The 19,257-nt window shown below is 40.1% G+C and overlaps 1 protein-coding gene across 11 annotated transcripts in view; it reads left to right on the plus strand.

Annotated features, from left to right (window-relative positions):
- Positions 1-19,257, plus strand: part of CTNNA3 (catenin alpha 3) — a 564,841-nt gene that overhangs the window by 364,235 nt on the left and 181,349 nt on the right. For 10 of the 11 annotated variants that reach the window (XR_014168802.1, XR_014168803.1, XM_081913569.1 and 7 more), the window contains one exon: positions 3,506-3,598. Coding sequence is in view for 9 of the 11 variants with exons in the window: in XM_081913569.1 (XP_081769695.1) it covers positions 3,506-3,598 (93 nt within the window). In the remaining 2 variants the exon portion in view is untranslated. Of the gene's footprint in view, positions 1-3,505; positions 3,599-16,954; positions 17,093-19,257 lie in introns of those variants that run through there. The other variant, XM_081913565.1, reaches the window with a different exon arrangement.

Raw genomic sequence — 19,257 nt, forward strand, 5'->3', positions numbered from 1 at the left:
GAGGAAGCTGCCCGGCGAAGCTGCCCAGCAATGCTAAGCCTGCTTTGCGGGGCAGCTTCCTCCCGGCACGGAGCAGAGCGGAGACTGCCATCCACTGCCTCTGCCCAACGAAGCTGTTGCATATAAGACTGGGCGTATAAGTCGACCCCCCAAATTGGCAGCTGCCAATTTGGGGGGTCGTCTTATATGCCCAGTCACCTAATACGTCGGAATCTAGTTATTTTGAATTCTAGCTATTTACACCTTGCCTTTACAGTCAACGTACATGATCAGTTTTAAATTCCAGTAATTCCTTTCCAAAACTTACATTTCTATTGCAATAAAAAATCCCATTAAGGGCCACAAGAGCAGCATTAAAACAGTTTGAATAGTTCATTTCTTAATCGGATAATGCTGTGTAAATCAGTACAAGCAGAGTCTTTAAAGTCTTCTTGTTCTTTTCAAAGAATAAACCTGAGTTTGTGAATGGATTAAGATACGTTTCCCATAAGTCTCTCAAACAAAAGAAATGTCTCTGACAAACATGTAAGTTTATTGATCCGTAGTATCTGACCTGTGGGTCTCTCTTTTATTTTATTTTAAGAAAACTATTAATTTTTTTCTTAACAGTATTTTTGGGTGTCTGCTTTGATAATACTATTAAGTTATTACTTTCCAAAACTAGATCCCTGTATTTATGTATATCCTTCAGGTTTACTGTGTTAACATATCTGGTGCTGATACTTTAATAGTTCAATGTGTTTTTTAATCTGTTGCTTAGAAAATAGTTTTCCAGATGAACAGTTTTCTCCATATATTTGCTAAGCTCTAAAACTGTACCTTCACAATTTGTTTGTTAAATTTTGCTTCAGTATCATTGTTTCACAGTTGGTGTTCCTAATCCTTTTTACTGTTATTTGCCAAAAACATAAATGATCCTTTAATCATCATCTACTTTTTCTTGGAAACTGACTTTAATTGCACTGGGTGCCTATATGAGCTTTTTGCTATCCACACTGCATCTCCAATTTTGCATCTCCTTATTTGCTCTAATAAATAATTTTGGCATTAGTACAGCCTTTACCAAACGAGTTATTCTGAGATCCATTATCCTGTATTTTGCTTAGCTGTGTAGATTCAGTAGCACTGAAACAATGGATTGCTTCTTCATGGGGCATGTCTGTGGTATCTCAAGATGATAATATAGATTACAGCACAATGTTCTGCTTGTAATACTCTACAAATTTCCAAGTATGTCAGTGATCTCACATTATGTTTTGGGTTTCTATGGCCTTATTCTTGCATTGGCAAGTAACTTAGCTCTTTACATCTTGATTGTACCCTAATGGGATAATTAAAGATAGAGGGGAATGATTATGCATGAAATATTATTTTATAGTTTTATAATAATTAAATATGCTAGCATTCTGAACTGTAGACATTCTGAAGCTGTAATTACATTTTGGCAGATTGGGTGCATTGTTAGAATTCCCGTCCTCTCTTTTTCCAGCAAATTATCTTACAGTTTTTGATAAGCTAAAAGCATTTTGATCAACAGAAGTTGATAGACTTCCTATAGACAAAGGTTTTTCAAGCTGCAGCGAGGAACAATACTGAAGGGATATAAACAATTATTTGCTACACTGTGTTTGCAACAAAAAGGCTATTGTTTTTAGTTTGGAGACACGGCAACAACCCTATTCAAGTACAATATGTAGTATTTAGGGCTGTTAAACTAGGGGAGAGGTGAAAGGCAACTTAGGTAAATCAGGGTTTCTCAGATAAATTTAAAAAATGGTTGCAAACTGATAGACTGTAACTGATTTCAGTTAACAAATAATATTGCACCTAGGCCTTCTGGGCCAAATTGAGTTGACTCCTGAGATATCTTGCAGTTGGTGTGGTTTGAAGTTCTTTGCATCCTTCCAACATAACATTATCAGTTTAAATGTCATTCATATCACCTCCTCTTTTGAATGGTTTCAGTTTTACAAAACATTGTTACAAAGTGGGTTGATAATAATAATAAATAATTTTTATTATTATTTATACCCCACCCATCCTGCAGGGTTGCCCCAGCCACTCTGGACAGCTTCCCTGGGCAATAGTAAGCTCCAGGAGTGGTCTCTTTGCAGAATTTGTTTCCTTATAATGAGAGACCAATTTATCTGCAATTTATATAACGTAGGTCCAATTTGGCCCCTTGATGTTGTTTTCCCCAAACCATGCACATCTGCCCCACACCTGATGTTATCTGTGGTATCAGGAGTGGGGCAGGTAGAGATTGTGCAATTGAGTTAAATCAATCCCTGCAGAAAATAATTTATAGATGATGACTCCAAATCTCCTGAATTTGCTGAATGGCAAGAGTTCCCTGTGGGGAACTCGATTGTACAGCCTATCCCTTTAAGCCTCATCTGATCAGTGGTGCTTCAAAGGCAGTAAAAGACCAGATTATCATCTGATTCCATTGCTACAACAGGTGTTTGATAGGTTGGTGAACTTGCCTGCAAGGGCTAGGGGAGATCCACTTCTCTTGCCCTGGTCTATATCTATACAAGCAGAGCATAGTGGAAGCCAAAAGACTTAGAGGAAGAGGCACATTCATAAATCTTGCATTGGATTCCAAAAGGTCAATACTCACTACTTTCTGGCTCTTTGCCCAAATTGAAGTTTCCCTTCTTTTACAACCCTGACTCCGATCCCCAGTAGAATTCTTGTCTCAGAATCCATCTTGTGTGTAGACTGGTCATTAAGGAAACATTACATCCCATTCAGGAAATATAAACTGATAATTCTGCATTGTTAGTGGGCAGCTAGCTTAACAAAGATAGCCAGCTGACAACCTGTGCTTTATTTAGGTCTTATGTTTTAAATTTGATATCCTGAAAAGATACTATTGCTTGTAGAATTTTTCATTATTGTCAGTAGGTTTATTTCTTCAATCAAAGGTCATAACTTAAGTTCACAACTCGACAGATAAAAGTGTCAGTGGTTTAAAGCAAAATTCAAAGCACACAATCAAATGTATCATTGAGCCAGCTTCTATCAAGGCATCGATGTCAACAGGTCACTATTACAATCTATAACATTTCACTGAACAAATGGCCACCCAGGGTTTTGTGTGGCTATGGCAAAAAAGAGCTATCTTAGCAGTGCTATAATTATCCTGATTATTTAGCAAAACACAGCTTTTCTCTGGGTGAGATTGCTCCTTCCATCAGTGGTGCAATAAATGACAATGACTATTTCTTTATGAGATATACAAATCTGGCAATATAACAATAATGACTGACATTTTAAATTTCCTGTTAACCACAGGCACAGAATGTATACTTGTCATTGGCATCTTAGCATATCACCCTTCTAAATACATAGAGGACCCTATCTGAAATTAAAGGGCAGTCAAAGTCATGTGCAAGTATGGGATGCTTATTTGTGAAAATAATGTTCTAGAAAAAAATGTTTTATGGACTATGTATCTGTGTTGGGGATAAATGCAAACATGTCAATGTTTTTTCTCCAGGTGGCTAATCTTGCTTGCTCAGTATCAACAAATGAAGAAGGAATAAAAATTGTCCAAACAGCAGCCAGTCACATGGAGACTTTGTGCCCACAGGTATGACTTTTACATTCAATATATTTTTTAAAAGAATCTGTTCAATATGTGTGCAGGAATATAATGTCAGAATGAGTCATTGAAAAAAGTATAAGCATAAAGAGAAAAATATTAAAAGACGAATGTTTTGTTATTTGTCTTTCCAAACAGTATACTGTACAGATTCAAAAATGCAGAGCGTGGCTTGTCTTGCAGTAGCATGTTGTCCTTTGAGGCTATTGGTGCATTGTCATTCCATTAGAAAATGGTAGGGAGGATGTCTGCCTTTGTTAGCTCCTGCCCACAGTCATCCCCAGGGGGACTGGAACTTATTTCACTGTGTTTCAGGGCATGGCTAGCCCTGATCGCAATATAAATAGTGGTCAGGAAACACTATTTTTGGTGGGGAGGGGGAGAAACCAACATAATTTTAAAACCTTTCATTTTTACCAGGCATGTATTTATTAGATATAATAAGAGAGCACATGGGTCCTGGCATGTTTTCAATACAGAGACAGTTCTTCTGTATCTGCAATGTGTGGTACAGGGCATACTCTGGCACAGCAAATTCAGGTTTGACTCATATGTGTATGAAAGGTTGACAGTCTGTTGCAACCCAGACCTAACAACAGTGTGACAGATGTTTCTTTGAGAATACTGGAATGAGAGAAGAGTGAGTGCTCGAGAAACAATTGACAGGTCACTGTGGTGGGTTTCTCTCTTTTTCAGAGTTACAGGGCCAATACAAGTTGCCAGCTTAAGCAGTATGGTAATATACACCACTAAAGCACTTATGGCCTCTGCTTTTGGTTCTTCATTACGCTGCGCCTCTGATTCCTCTAGAGTAGGGATGTAGTAGTGTGGTCAGTGGCGTAGCGTGGGTTGTCAGCACCCGGGGCAAGGCAAGTAATTTGCGCCCCCTAATCCGTGGATTTTAGTAGGGGCAGAGAGCTGCGAGTGCGCCCTCCCAGATGTTGCACCCGGTGCGGCCGGGCCCCCCTGCACCCCCCACGCTACGCCACTGAGTGTGGTATTTGTCATTGTGACTGACTTATACAACTTTGCATATTAAAAGATATAAGGTATATGCAGTGCTTTTGTCTAAAAAATATGTTTAGGGGCACTCTCATTTTGATTCAAGAAAATCACCATTGGTCCATAAAGGACTGCTGCTTCTGCCACTGCCCAGGACTGACCTGCTGGGAGCCTGAAGGGCCCTGCCCTGCCTCTCTCCACCTGGCTTGGGGCAGAGCCTGACAGGCTCCATAAAGGACTGCTGCTGCTTCTGCTCAACAGAGAGGGCTCCTTTTTTGTTTGTTTTTATTTTTATCTATGTCACTTTAAATTGTTATTGATATTAATGTTGTATTTTTAGTTTTAGATTTTATGATTTCTTTGGAAATTTTCCCCATTTGGTTGTGTACCTTTTGATGTGTTTTATTTATTGTTTATGACTTTTGTTATGTTGGTAATTATGTAAATCTTGTCATGTTGTAAGCCGCCTCGAGCATTGCTTTAACTATGGAAAGGCGGCATACAAATAAAATGATGATGATGACCATTTTATAGTTCAAATTGGGAAACATAAATACAGAAAATGGACAAAAGTACAAAGATTCACAAAATGTTTAGGGGTATGCGTCCCCCTGCGTCCCCCCAGAAAAAAGCACTGGGTACATGTTAGGTATGGAGATACTTGTAAAACGCGGTGAGGTGAGTGTAAAGCAGGGATGAGAGAGCGATGGGATGTTGGAGTGCGTTGTGTGCTGATTGGCTGAGGGTGAAGTGTGACAGAACAGGTGTGTGGAGAGAGCAAAAGACAGTTTGCTTTGGCGTGAGTGAGGGAAGGGTGGCTGGAGTGGATGTTGAGGAGTAAGGGATGGAGTAGGCAGGATAGGATTAGGGATATAGTTATATCAGTGCATGTCAGAATACACAGTATACTAACACAGTTATTAGAAACCAGTCATATAAGAAACTACTATATTTAGTTTTTGTTATAGTAATTTTGTTGTTCCTACCATGTATCATATTTGGCAAATCTATCAGGGCTATGACAGAGTAAACAAGAGGTAATGGTGTTTGTATGCTGACAGCGGGATACCAATAATTAAGAGATTGCTTGAACTATTGGAAGGCTAGACCTCCTAACCTTAGGAGGCAAATAAGAACCCAGGAGGCTTGAAAGAACATTTACTAAGCAAAAGGATTGGTGATTTGAAATAAAGTACCCTCTTGCTCGTAAGACTTGGGTCGGGGAGGGTACGACTAAGTAAAATTAGATTCTGTATGCATTTAAAGCCAAATCTATCAGATGTGCACTTTCTGAAACAATTTGTAAACCAAACTACAGCTATCTTTGCTAATTCACATTTATCTGAATTTTGTGATGCAGTTCTCCAACTAAACAATGTTTACTAGACTGCATATATTAGGGGATATTGCTTGCAAAACGTGTTCATTAGTTCATTCAACTTTATTATTTTAATGGGCTCTATTTGCTTTCGATATAGAAAGTTGTTCTTTGTTTTCAGACATGGATAAGATTGCCATATTTCAAAAAGTAAAAATCTGTACAGATTTTTGTTGAGCTTTTTAAAGTTTTGCCCAAAGTTGTTTAGTAAAGAATAGGAAAATCATCAAAAATGATACTGCCGACATTGGCTTTGCCATATGTCTGGATTTTCCCTGATATTTAGCTGATTTCTTCCTGGATACTGCTTGCAGTTGCAGTATTCTGGATATGTCTGGGAAATTCCGGACATATGGCAACCATAGATTTATTGTGTGTACATGTGTAGATATACATTTGTGAGAGTTTTGCTTTGTTTTGCACAGTTTTGTTTTCCCCCTGACTTTATACAATAATATAAAGGTAAAGGGTAAAGGGACCCCTGACCATTAGGTCCAGTCATGACCGACTCTGGGGTTGCGGTGCTCATCTCGCTTTACTGGCCAAGGGAGCCAGCGTACAGCTTCTGGGTCATGTGGCCAGCATGACAAAGCCGCTTCTGGCAAACCAGAGCAGCGCACGGAAACACCGTTTACCTTCCCGCCGGAGTGTTACCTAATTATCTACTTGCACTTTGACGTGCTTTCGAACTGCTATGTTGGCAGGAGCTGGGACTGAGCAACAGGAGCTCACCCCGTTGCGGGGATTCGAACCACTGACCTTCTGATTGGCAAGCCCTAGGCTCAGTGGTTTAGACCACAGCGCCACCCGCATATATATATATATATATATATATATATATATATATATATATATATGTGTGTGTGTGTGTGTGTGTGTGTGTGTCTGTAGACATTGCATTGATACACCACTTCTTGCCTTCATTTATCACTCCTGATTTTAGTCACCTTGCCCTAAACCAAAGGAAACTTTTTTTGCAATGCTAATTACCATACAAGGGGGCAGTTTTCACAGATAATACGTCAGGGGAGGAGAGGCTTAGTGTCCTCACACCCTCTTGCCCATGTCATTTCTTAAAAACCCAACATGATTGCTAATTATATCATTAATGTAACATGTTGTTAGGCCCTAAGAATGGATCCTCGCTGGGTTGTCACTGTTCCCTCTGTTGCTGGACTGGGGCCTGGGGCAGAGGAAAGATAGGGGCAATGGCAAATGATGGCTTGGAATAGGCAGTGGTTTATTCTTAGCTGGGAAGGCTGATATACTGCTGCAACTGCTCAGCCGCTGATGGCTAAGCTGGCAATCCTCCCTACCCACCCACTGTTGCTGACGGTCTTACATGCCTCTGTGGAGGGTGGGGGCTGCCTTACAATTTGAGTCATATTGAAGTGTGGTGGTGAAATGCAGGCAGTCATAGGAAATGTTAGCTCTTGTCTCCAGCTTGCAGAGCTACTTTTTAATAATATAGGCATATTGGTACAGCCATCTGTTTTTATCCTTACATCCGCAATTGGTTTATGAAAGCACAAATATGCAGCATATTCATGTACAGTAATATTTTTCTTAATGTCATCCTGTCTTGCTGCTTGAGAGCCCTATATGCTGTAATTATTTTTAACATTACATGCTAATGTTATGTGACTATTAAGACACCAACCACAATACTTTAAAGAAGTATACTTTGTCTTTTCAGAATATTAATGAAACCTACTTGGCAAATGGCCTAGACAGCCCTCCATAAATAGAGCTGTATTTATTGCTACAAAGAGGAAATGGGAGAAGTCCTAAAGTGGCCAATAAATGTGTAAAATAATTTGATGCCATGCTGAAAGAGCAGTGATGCCGCTGGAACATTTTTACTGAGATTTACCACAATCCAACTGTGGCTTTAATTAACTGAACTTATTGTGCCACCCGTATGCCGCCATAATCTTTATACCTCACCAGCCCACTGCTTCTTCTGCTACATAATATGTAGCATTTATAGCAAGAAAGCTGAAAACTGCCTGCAATTCTGCTTGGGTATCTGGTATATCTGAAGTACTATGGTCCTTCATTCACAAAAGCTTCATTTCCTTCACCATCTTAAAATGCTTTTCTCAGATAACTGTTCACCTTTGGGTTGGGGCTACTTAGGGCAGGAGTCAGAGTAGTGTTGCAGACACATCCTGGTTTTCTTTTCCTCTGCCTCCAAGCATTACTTCTCTGGACGTTTATGGCATTTTATTTGTACTTCTAGCCAGAAATGGTCATGTATGGTCATAACGGAACAGTACATTTATGATGCTTGTGTACACTAACTGTCCTTCAATTAAAAGTTAGGAATAACTTTCTGACAGAGCAACTGGACAGTGGAAGGTGGTGCACTCTGCTTCCATGGAGATTTTGATGGCCATCTGTCAGGGATTCTTTAGCTGCAATTCCTGCATTGCAGGGGGTTCGAATAGATGATTATTGGGAACCCTCCTAAATCAATGCCTCTTAAGGAGACCCAACATCATCAGACAACATTCCTAGGTAGTTGTTTGGGTCCTAAAACCCTGGTTGGCTCAACCACCAATGTGACACCTGCCCTGGTCTGTCCCTAAACATTTATTTATTGGGTTGAGTACTGAGCAGCAGATATCACCCCCACCCTGCCACATGCAATTGAGAGGCACAGATCATACTGTAGTTAATGCTAATGCAATGAAAGTTTCTCATTTTTACCAGTATCTGAAGCAAACATTCATCTATGGTTTCAGATCCTTTCTAAAACAGAATTAGTGGTAGTGTGAACTGCAACTTAATCCAGCGCTGGCATTTCTTTCAGTGCATGGTGGGGATTTGCTCCCGAGAAGAGAAGGGGTGTGAGGCAGGAGCACACTTTCTGGAGTTCTGGCTCCTCATCTCTGAGCTGCAGTGAAGAGGCAGCCAGTAGCCTGCCCGCAACACTGCAGTACCTTGCTTTATAGAGCTGCTGCTGTGAGGATAAAAATGAAATAATGCCACGTATGCTGCACTAAGCTCCTTGGAGAGAGAAAGAACAACAACTGGATACACAAATGGTAAATACCTCAGTAGAGTCTGATTATATTATTGTGTTTGTGTTTAAGTGATACAAGTTCAAATGTAATGACTGAAACAGTTATTACAGATCCACAGTCGTGTATTGTTCTTTGCATCCTGGGATTTCTTTTGCCCTTTCGCTGTGTTCTCCTAGTATATCCTGGGTTTTGTCTAACCCCTTCCGCACAATTGCAGGCCTAAGTTTTCTATTTGAACAACTCATTATGCAATGTCTGGATATCCCACTTAAGCCTTAAATAATAATAGTATCTGCAACTGCAGTCTTCCCTTTGTACCCACAATTTCTTCTGTTTGTCTCATGATTTCTAAGCAGGGATCCAAGAGATTTTCCTTTCGTCCCACTACTTTCCCCAGGAAACCCCACTGTTTATTGCTGAATCAGAACAAACACCAATCCACAGACAACCCTGGGTTTCCCCAGTAAAAGTGGTGGGATGAAATAACAACCTCTTGGACAACTCCTTATACCAAATCACCTCTCAGTGTGCCCCTTTGAACTCTTACTTGCGAATAAACATATATAAGCTTGTGCTGTAAACCTTCATTTATAAATGCACAATATTTCATTTCCATCCCAAAGCCATCAATGGTTGTTTGGGATGTTGTTGTTTTTGCAGTTTCTTTCTATGCTTTGTTCCTAGCCCTTATTGAACTTTGAATTGTTGAGCGTCCTCTAGTTTGTACACATATTGATTCATGTCTCCAGCAAGCATAATTATGTAAGCTGGCAAAAATGCAAAATTATTCTGTACAAAAGCTATCACTTGGAAGCAATGTGATCCTGCAAAAGTATTCATCCAATATGTTGGTTTCTAGGTAATGCAGAGTTTCAAACATCTGTTTGTGTTATTATGGATTTTTGGAGCTGAAAGCACCTCAATTTCCTGTATATTATATTTGCTTTCATTCCACTAAATGTCAGGTATCCATTTGGTTTTCTTCTCTAGATCTTGATGTCATGATTAAAGAGTCATGCATGTTGTTCATCAAAGTAATTGAAATGATCACAATTTTATTCCATTTTGAATCTCCTGATGTGTGCAGAGTGCTGCTAGACAGAGTTTCTGTCCAAAACTATTTTCTACACATACTGAGTACTGAACAAGGGCAGAAATAATAGGGTAAAGTGGAGAGTCAGTGAACTACTAACCATCTGCCTTAAAACTGGCAAAACAGATGTTAGTGTCTCAAACAATGTCAACATTTTCTTAAGTGCCATTTCCAGCCTTTCAATAAGGATATTAATTAAAGGTACATACCATAGCCTTGAGATTAGTGCTATTAAAGTGGAAATGACATTTTGAAAAAGCAGGAAAAATGTTTTACTGCTATTTTTATGGCTGTTGCTACAATCCTACACACACTGATTGGAAGTCAGTTCAGCTGAAATCAGTGCAACTTTCTGCCAGTATAGCATATTTAGGACTGGCATACACTATTCTGGTTTTATAATAGTTTTTGTTGTTTTCTTTTCCAATTTTCTATGGATCTATTTTATGTACACAGCTTAGAAATGCAAATAATTTAGTAATATAAACATGTCTTAAATATAGAAAAGTAAATAATTTTTGCGAAGACCATTTTGAGTATTAATGAAGGGAGCTGCTGTTTTAATTAGGGAGTTTTTTTTATATACCTGTTGCTTACATCGCTTAACCGTTTTCTTAATTTACTTTCTAACACTGTTAAACTAAACACAAGGTAGGACGTGCTTAAAATCACGGTGCCTCAGGTTGGGGCCAGCGATAATGTGTGGTGGGTGGAAGAGAGGGGCACAAAGAGGAATAGGAATCTTCATGAGGGTGCCCTTTTCTTGCAGAGGACAGATTGCTGTGCATTGCAGAGAGTTGCCCTAGGTGACTCTTGGGGCACCTTCCAACTCTACAATTCTATGACTCTTTCAGAAGACAGTCTTCTATTGGGAGGCATTTTCTATTTAAAGGACTGTCTGTCCATGTCAGGTTTAGCCAACAAGAACCTTATGTGCAGGACTGCTGATGCCAGTTTTGTGTGCACAGTATTGAGAAGCATGACGTAGAATGCAGGAGAGATTAGAAGTACTGAGAACACCTTCTGCATCCTCAGTTGGACAACCCTCTTATTTGAGAATTCCACACCTGTTCAGCTACTTGTTCCTGGGCTCTCTCTTACAAGAACAAAAAATCTTTTAAGGAAGGAATTAAAATACTGGTGACCCAGATACTCAGAATCTCCAAATCCATGCCTCTTTTGCATCTTAATTGCTTTCTCGATTGAGGTACGCAACCTCAGGAACAGGTAAAGAAATGGTGGCCCTCCTAGTGAGAATAGTATCCATGCATTCACCTGGCAATACATTTGCACCCATATTGTCAAAATGCAATAGTTTATTCCAGTCATAACTTCCATACTCAAGTACTTTACTTCCACACTGGCTGCACTGCCAATTCACTTTCAAACACCAATAGTTTTAATACCACTGTCATTTAAATGCAGAAGTGAAATACTCCATGGCAAGAACAAACTGTTCATTTATGTAAAGGATTTCAAGGTGAAGTGCCCTCACAAGTTAGTGATGGAGAAACATTTTCACCCTGAGGGCTGCCTTCTGTTCTGGGCACCACATGCCAGTGGTGGGTGAGACCAGAAGCAAATATTTCTATGCACACTCACACAACCCTCTCTGTTCTTCATCCAGCCAACCAAGATGCATTATCAGATGAAGGGCAGAATTCTAGCCAGAGAAAAACATTCAAAGACAGTGTAGAGCAGGGCCAGTGAAGGATGTGGACTAGGGAGATTCTTAAGGGCCAGCAGCTTTTCTTCCAGCTCAGATAATAGAGTTTAAAGACTATCTATCTCTGAGTTGATGGAGAGGTCCCACCCATTTGTCTTCTCACACAGAGTTCCCTTTCCTTTGTTCTCTTAATGGTCCATCACCCAGGTGATCATCTCAACACAGGAAGCTAGCCAACCTTATATTTTAACGCTTGCTGGGTTAGAAGCATCTCACATACAGACTACTTCCTTCTCCACCCCCTAGCCACAACACCTTGTTGCGGGTTGGAGGGCGGTGCTTATATCAGCCCTGCAGTGTGGTATAATTTTATATTTCAGGTGTGAGGTGCGGCTAATTAAATTGCCCTCAGACTGCCTCCCTGAGCAAACAAAGCATTCAATTCCATACAGAAGCCTCATGCTCTGTTGACTAGCATGCAGACTGGCTTTAAATATTCAAAAACTAAAAATACATTTTCCATGTGATGCAAGATCTAAGGAGTCTTAGAGCCTAATGTTTATTTTCCTGCCCCCTCAGCCAGAGACACAGGAAGCACAAATATACCAGAGATACATTGCATCACTTTGTTGCAGAGTTCTCCTTGCCATTTATAATATTAGGTTTGAAAACTCTGGTGAAATCATTGTTTATTCAAGCAATACTGCTTTTCTTCATATGTCCAGAAGCTTATATCATTTGTAGGAAATTCTGTTAATGAAAGATGAACGTAAAGCTGGACACTCCTTTAAAGTCCACAGCAAATTCACAAAAGTGTGTTGTGATCGTTTTCTGTCTCTCTCATATCCCTTTGTATCAGAATATTTGAATTCTTTTTTGCGCCAGAAAGTCTTTTCTTTAATTTCCCCATTTTGCATGATCCCTTTACAAAATCAGTGTATTTTAATGTATTATGTTGTTGTTTTTGGAAGAGACAAAAAACAGAATGCTAGAAGTGCCATGGGTAAAGCAGAATAGCATTACTATTAGAGAGTTACCTCCTTTGATCAGAAACTACCAATTTTAAAAAATAAGCTTGCCTTGCAATGTAGTAGGAAACAATACCAAGCAGCCCAAAGATCCATTCAGTTTGTTGTGTGAGTTTTGTTTTCAATGAAAGCAAAAAGGAATGAACTAGGGACTACAAAAAAAGAAGTCTTTAGTAAACAGTAATGAAGGAAAATATTTAGATTGAAATTACATGTTTTAAAAGGTGTATTGTGACTTGCGAGTGTATTCTACTGCAGGAATGGCCTTTTATGTTATTGGATCTCCCTTTATTCTTCAGACAATGTCCTGGGGAATAGACTGGAAATGCATCTTGCTGCATAACATGAGCTCCATAATAAAGCTGGTGCAATCTAGAAGTACAGGCTTTATAATTAATAATTAACTCCACTCAGGTCCACCCGCATACCATATATTCTGGTTGTGCTTTGAGGGGGCAGCACAGTTGGCAATGGAAGTCCCCCCCCCCCCGCATATCTTGGCAATGCCTGAAAGCAACCTTGCTGTGGAATCTATCTGTCACCATATTTGGGGCCAGGGAGGAAGAATCTGCCTGCATAAAAATTGGGCTTGCCTGGAGGTTTTGGCTACCTCATAGCAACTGTCATAACTTTTGGCAGAAAATGCATTGGCCTGACTCCTTAATCTAAACTGGAACAAAGGTTTAGGGAACCCAGATAAAGGGGTCCATGGAGAAAGTTTATCGTAAGGCCCAGACAGAGGGGCTAATATGCCATAAAACTCCCTACGTAGAGACTTGGTGGGTTTGCCCCATTTGATCTGTGTCATGGGGGGACCCAGAATTTACCCTAATGGACCAATCAGCCAACAATCGGGCTTAGCTGATGCCAGATACATACCTACTGCCTATGCCAAAACCTACTTCCATCTGTAATCAAGAGTTGTGGCCATTTCAATCCCAAGCTGTTGCCCTGTCCTTATAGGTACCCTCATGCCCCTGGTGAACCCAGGTTCATTACACCTGAGCCTGCAACCTATATTTTTGTTTTAGTTATTTAATATTTCCATCCATCCCAGTATTATAGCTACAATACCCACAAAAGGGACACGGGTGGCGATGTGGTCTAACTACCAAGCCTTATGGAGCTCCCCCCATACCAGCGTGAGTAGATAAATAGGTATGACAGTGGCAGGAAGGTAAACAGCATTTCTCTGCACTTTGGCACTCATCACGGTATTCTGTTGCACCAGAAACAGTTTAGTTATGCTGGCCACATGACCTGGAAAAGCTGTCTGCGGATAAATGCTGGCTCCCTCAGCCTGAAAGCAGATATGAGCACTGCACCCCATAGTTTCAGTTTACTGGACTTAACCATCCAGGGTTCCTTTAGCTTACGTTAATCTTACAATACCTACATTGTTAAATCTTATTATTATTCATTAAATTTCTGTCCTGCTCTTCCTCCCAAAGGCACCTGGGGTGGCAATCAACAAAGCAGCTGAACAATACCAAAAACACAATTAAAACCATTTTTTAAATCTGAAAACCTTTTAAAATGTAGGGATTTGGTGCATCTCCCAGAGAAAGTGTGACTCATATTTTGTACCTTTTCTGTATTTTACCACTGGGAACCAGCTCCTGTGTGCCTTTTCTTTCCTTTTTTCTGTAAGTTATAATTTAATTCATTTGAATGCAGAATCTAGTGTTCTATAGCTGAGAACCATGTTGTACCCAATTGATTTTAACAACAGCAGTTTTTAAAATTAACAGTCATTATGCGAGCTATTTCCTTTCCTTGCTATTTTATTGGCTCTTTAGCTGGCTAATTCAATTACCTGGCATCCCTGTGTCTATTCAGATGTTGTCTGGTAAAAATGCATGTGTGTGCCTGCCTCAGCCACATTAGTTTTTCTCTTGCTAGGAAGTGGGGAAGTAATATTCTTTGAAAGCATGGCCTTGCTGCTGTGGTCCTTTGATTTCAGAGTGACCTCAAATGCCTTTTCGGAAGAGGAAAACATATAATGCCTGCAAGGCAATATTGATGTGTGTCTCAAGGACAGCCCTCACCCATGCAGAAATTCATGGCCCAGGGGTATATTTTCTCAAAGGTGTAGAATTTGGAAATGTACTACATCCATTCAGGTTTTGTGTAGAGGTTTACTCACCTAGAAACCATAAAGACATGCAGAAATAATTTGGAATGAAACAGCCTCTCATTAATATTTATGAAATTTTGTTCTACAGTCATTCTAAATAATTCTTTAATAGTACATAGCCAGAACCCTGGACTCTGCTGAATCTTCTTTTATGGAATCTTCTTTTCCGAAATACCAGTCACCTTATTTTATTCCTTCTATCCTCATGTTTAGATTAGTTTTGCATCGATTTGCATAGATTGAGTACATAGGTGAATGATTCTGGGGGTTCTATTTTGTTTCTTTTGTGATATATTTGTGACATTTGTGAATTTTTTTTTAATGTACTTGCATTCCATTTTGACGTGTCTTGATATATCTTGTATACAATTTGTTTTTGTGGATTTACTTGTTTTACTTACTTATATTGTTTAGAGAATTATGATTAGTAGTATTGTTTGATTTTGAATGTGGAATTCATAATGCATTTATTACATTTCTCCCTTTTTTGTTGGGTTTTGTAAACCACTTAAGAGATTTTTGTGGAAATATAGCAGGATTTCAGAGGGGTTCTAGGCAAAAAAAAAAGAGAGAATGCTGTTTACCACCTAGACCTCCTGGAAATCGTAATGCTCCTCTGTGATTTTACAATATATATGCTCACCTGGAAGTAGGGCCAACCCACCCATGAGGCAAGGTGAGATGATTGCCTCAAGTGGCAGAATCCACAGGGACAGCAGTTCTGGCTTCCAAGGAATGCATCGCCAACTGCTGCTGTGGTGGCAGAAACAGCTATGGTGTGCTCCTTGGAAAGCCAAATCTGCCCCCATGCCACCTCTACAGTAGCCGCTTGGTGAATAGGAGGCACTGGTGGTCTGCTCCCACCCTTGTCCCCAATGTAGGCCTTTATTCTCTCATTGTTCCCAGTGTAGGATCTTCACTCACCTCTTCTGCCCTGGGTGCAGGGGGATGGGACACACACCATTTTGTGGTTTGCCTCAGGTGCCAAAATAGCTTGGGCCAGCACTGCCTGGTAGCACTGGTGGAGGAAGAGGAGTGCGGGGGGAGTGCACTGCCCCCGGCAGCGCGATACCGGTGGGGTGCCATCGCGGCTGGGTGCCACGCCCCCAGGATGCACGCCATCCCCTGCGGGCGGTGCGCCAGTCCCGCCCCTGCCTGCTCTCCGACCCCCGGTGCCGAAGCATGAAGCTCTGCCACTGCCTGGTAGCTTCTCAACACAGAACTTAATTTGTGAACTGGGATAAAATGCTGAGCAATGCTGATTATTTGCAAGCGTGCACACACTCAAATATTCATGAAAGTGGAGCGTTGCTAAAATTCATGCGAGCAGTTTAGAATTGGAAGTTTTTTGGAATGAAACTGATTTTTTTTTCTTTTGCCCTTTAATAAACTGTTAGAGGGTACAGTACATTTGCCTGTAACTAAAAGTTCTTCTTGCCTGTTTATAGCCACAAGGGTCTCTGTCTCTTTGGCTGCTAATAACTGGAGACAGATGCTTTACCTGAAGCTAATTTCTACAGCCAGCCCATGCAGTCAATCATATCATTTATATTATGGACAAATTATGCCTTTGACACTTGCTTATTCAAAACAGTGCATATAATTAGTGTACTTCTTTGTGATTGCTTTTTTATTTCATGTATTTTTAATTTGTTTTGCAATTATATAATATTCAAACATAAACGAGAGGAGCTGTGAAAAAGAAGAAGAATAATTTGTGTCATTAACAGAAAGTTTTCCTTTTAACGTGTGGTTAGAACAGTTACAGTTTAATTTGTAGAGGCATTTCAATAATAACTTAACAAATAAAAGATTTAGTAAGAATGTAACAAATAAAATATGTGCTTGTGGAAGGGGATTGTTGGTTTTTTGGTTGTTGTTATTATGATACTATTTTGTGTTTTCATTTTTTATTTTCATGCGATAAACCACCCTGCGATCTTTTGAGTGGTATATAAATTTAATAGTAAATAAATACATAGCTATTCTTTTTGCTGTTAATGTCTTCCAGCTTGTCATGCAATCTGCATGGGGAAAAGTAAAACCAATACATTTATTTGCCGCAGTAATAAATCACTCCGCTTCATAGTAGGAAGACCCCAGGAAACCATTAAATGGATAGCTATTTGATGTGCACAGGGGTATTCTAAAGGTCTGCAACTTCTAGTTGGCTGTGCTTAATTGAGCACCTTTACAATAAAGCTCTGTTTGATGAGAAAAAATAATGTGACATTGCTAACCTCACAGCACAATCTTATCCATCTCTTTTTAGAAGTAATTTCCATTTTCAGTGGGATTTACGTGTTCATACGACCAGTTTTTTCCAAGACTCAAAGAGGCACAATATAACATCAAAAAGTAAAAATGCTAACTTAAAAATTGTATTTGGGGGTGCTGAAAATTTGGTGGGGATATACTACAGTATACCGCAATAATTGCTTGATTGCTTGTTATACATAATTAAACCCTACTCTTTCAACATAGATTAATGTTCCAACGGCAGCTAGCATGATAAGACACAAAAATATTATTATCATTCCAAATTAAAACAACAAAGTTAAACAGCAAAACAGATGGTGAAATCAAACTACTGTAAGCTGAAAGTGCTTCCTTTAGTAGTTACTGAAAGCCTGGGAGAACAGAAACATTTTTGCCTTACACCTGATGATAGTAATGAGGTCTCTAGGCAGGGCTTCTTGGACAATACATTCCAAAAGCTTTCAATCTGTCAATTTTGGTTCCTCTCAGTTTCTCATTTTCCCAGTTTTAAGTTTATTTCTCACATTTCCACATCAAGAGTGTACAGTGGTACCTTGGGTTACATACGCTTCAGGTTGCATATGCTTCAAGTTACAGACTCCACTAACCCAGAAATATTACCTTGGGTTAAGAACTTTGCTTCAGGATGAGAACAGAAATCGTGCTCTAGCGGTGCGGCATCAGCAGGAGGCCCCATTAGCTAAAGTGGTGCTTCAGGTTAAGAACAGTTTCAGGTTAAGAATGGACCTGCGGAACGAATTAAGTACTTAACCCGAGGTACCACTGTAAGGCACAAATATTAACTTGTTCCACAAGTCTGTAAACCAACTGACTTGGGAGCAAGCCTACATTCCAAGTCTTCGTCCCTGGGTGGAGTCAGAACCCAACCCAGTCCAATGACCCTATGCAGGCAATGTAAATCTACCCTTCAGGTGAGTACCAGTTGTACTAGCTCTCCCCCCCCCGTACTATTTCCCTGATCAAAATGGCCCCCCTGGTGCTGTTATTAGGCATTGTGTGTGTTTGTGTACTTTGTTTCTGGTGGAACTAATAGTAGCTTCAGACAGAGGATGTAGATCATGGAAATGGTGCTTAAGTAAGTATTCACTGATGAGACTTCCGGTTTCCTGCCGACAGAACAGGGAGTACGAGTCTGATCTCTGGACAGACCTGAGCCCCACAGAGGTCAGAGGGGAGCGACCAAGGCAAGGCGCCCCTCCTACAAAAGCTCTGCAAGGGTGTGCAGAGTGTCAAGTATTCCGGCATAGCACCAAATCTCCCGCCACCCCCAGAATAACCACTGCTGAAGGTCAAAGGGGCAGGGGAGAGAGCGATTGAGAGCACTCTTGGCTGCACCGAGACTCTGTGGGATAAAGCCTTGAACTGCCTACCATCAACAGGAGATTCTCAACTAAAAATATTCAAACTGAAATAAAAGGGTAAGAAGAATTCTGCATCTTCTATAATTTTGCTTGAAGAAAGGAACATAATCAGATCAGAATTAATTAGACTGAATTTGCTGATACACATAGGGTTAAAACAGGAGGTCCACCCTTCTTTCTTCCAGGATCTCTTTTGTGCACTGTTGTGGCTCCTGCAGAAGCACTCTGTGTAAAAAGAACAGGTATGAGGAAGGAAAGATTTGCATGGGGCTGGGAGAACACCCTACAAGTTGAGTGTCAACAGAGAATGGGAGAAGAACCATCCTGCATGAGAGCAGAAAGGAGATGTTCTTGTCCTGAAGTGGGTGGGCCAAGCTTACTTTGGAAGCAATGTCAGGGCAGGGGCATTGGGCATCCATTCCCCACATCTACCAGGAGGATGTGGAAACAGCAAGATAGAATTATGAACTTTATTTGGACTGATTTGATTAACGCAGTAGCAAGAAGATGATCGGAATCCCCCTTTGGAACTTGAAATATGGGTCCCCTCAACAAAAATTTAAAATTTGGCTTTGTAATTCGGAATTTATGTGATGTGATTTGATTTGATTGGTCGGTTAATAAAAATTATTTTTAAAAATATATATAATCATGCATCAGTTCACAACAATAG

The sequence above is a fragment of the Podarcis melisellensis genome (assembly GCF_964234715.1).
Source record: "Podarcis melisellensis genome assembly, chromosome: 5".
Lineage (NCBI taxonomy): Eukaryota > Metazoa > Chordata > Lepidosauria > Squamata > Lacertidae > Podarcis > Podarcis melisellensis.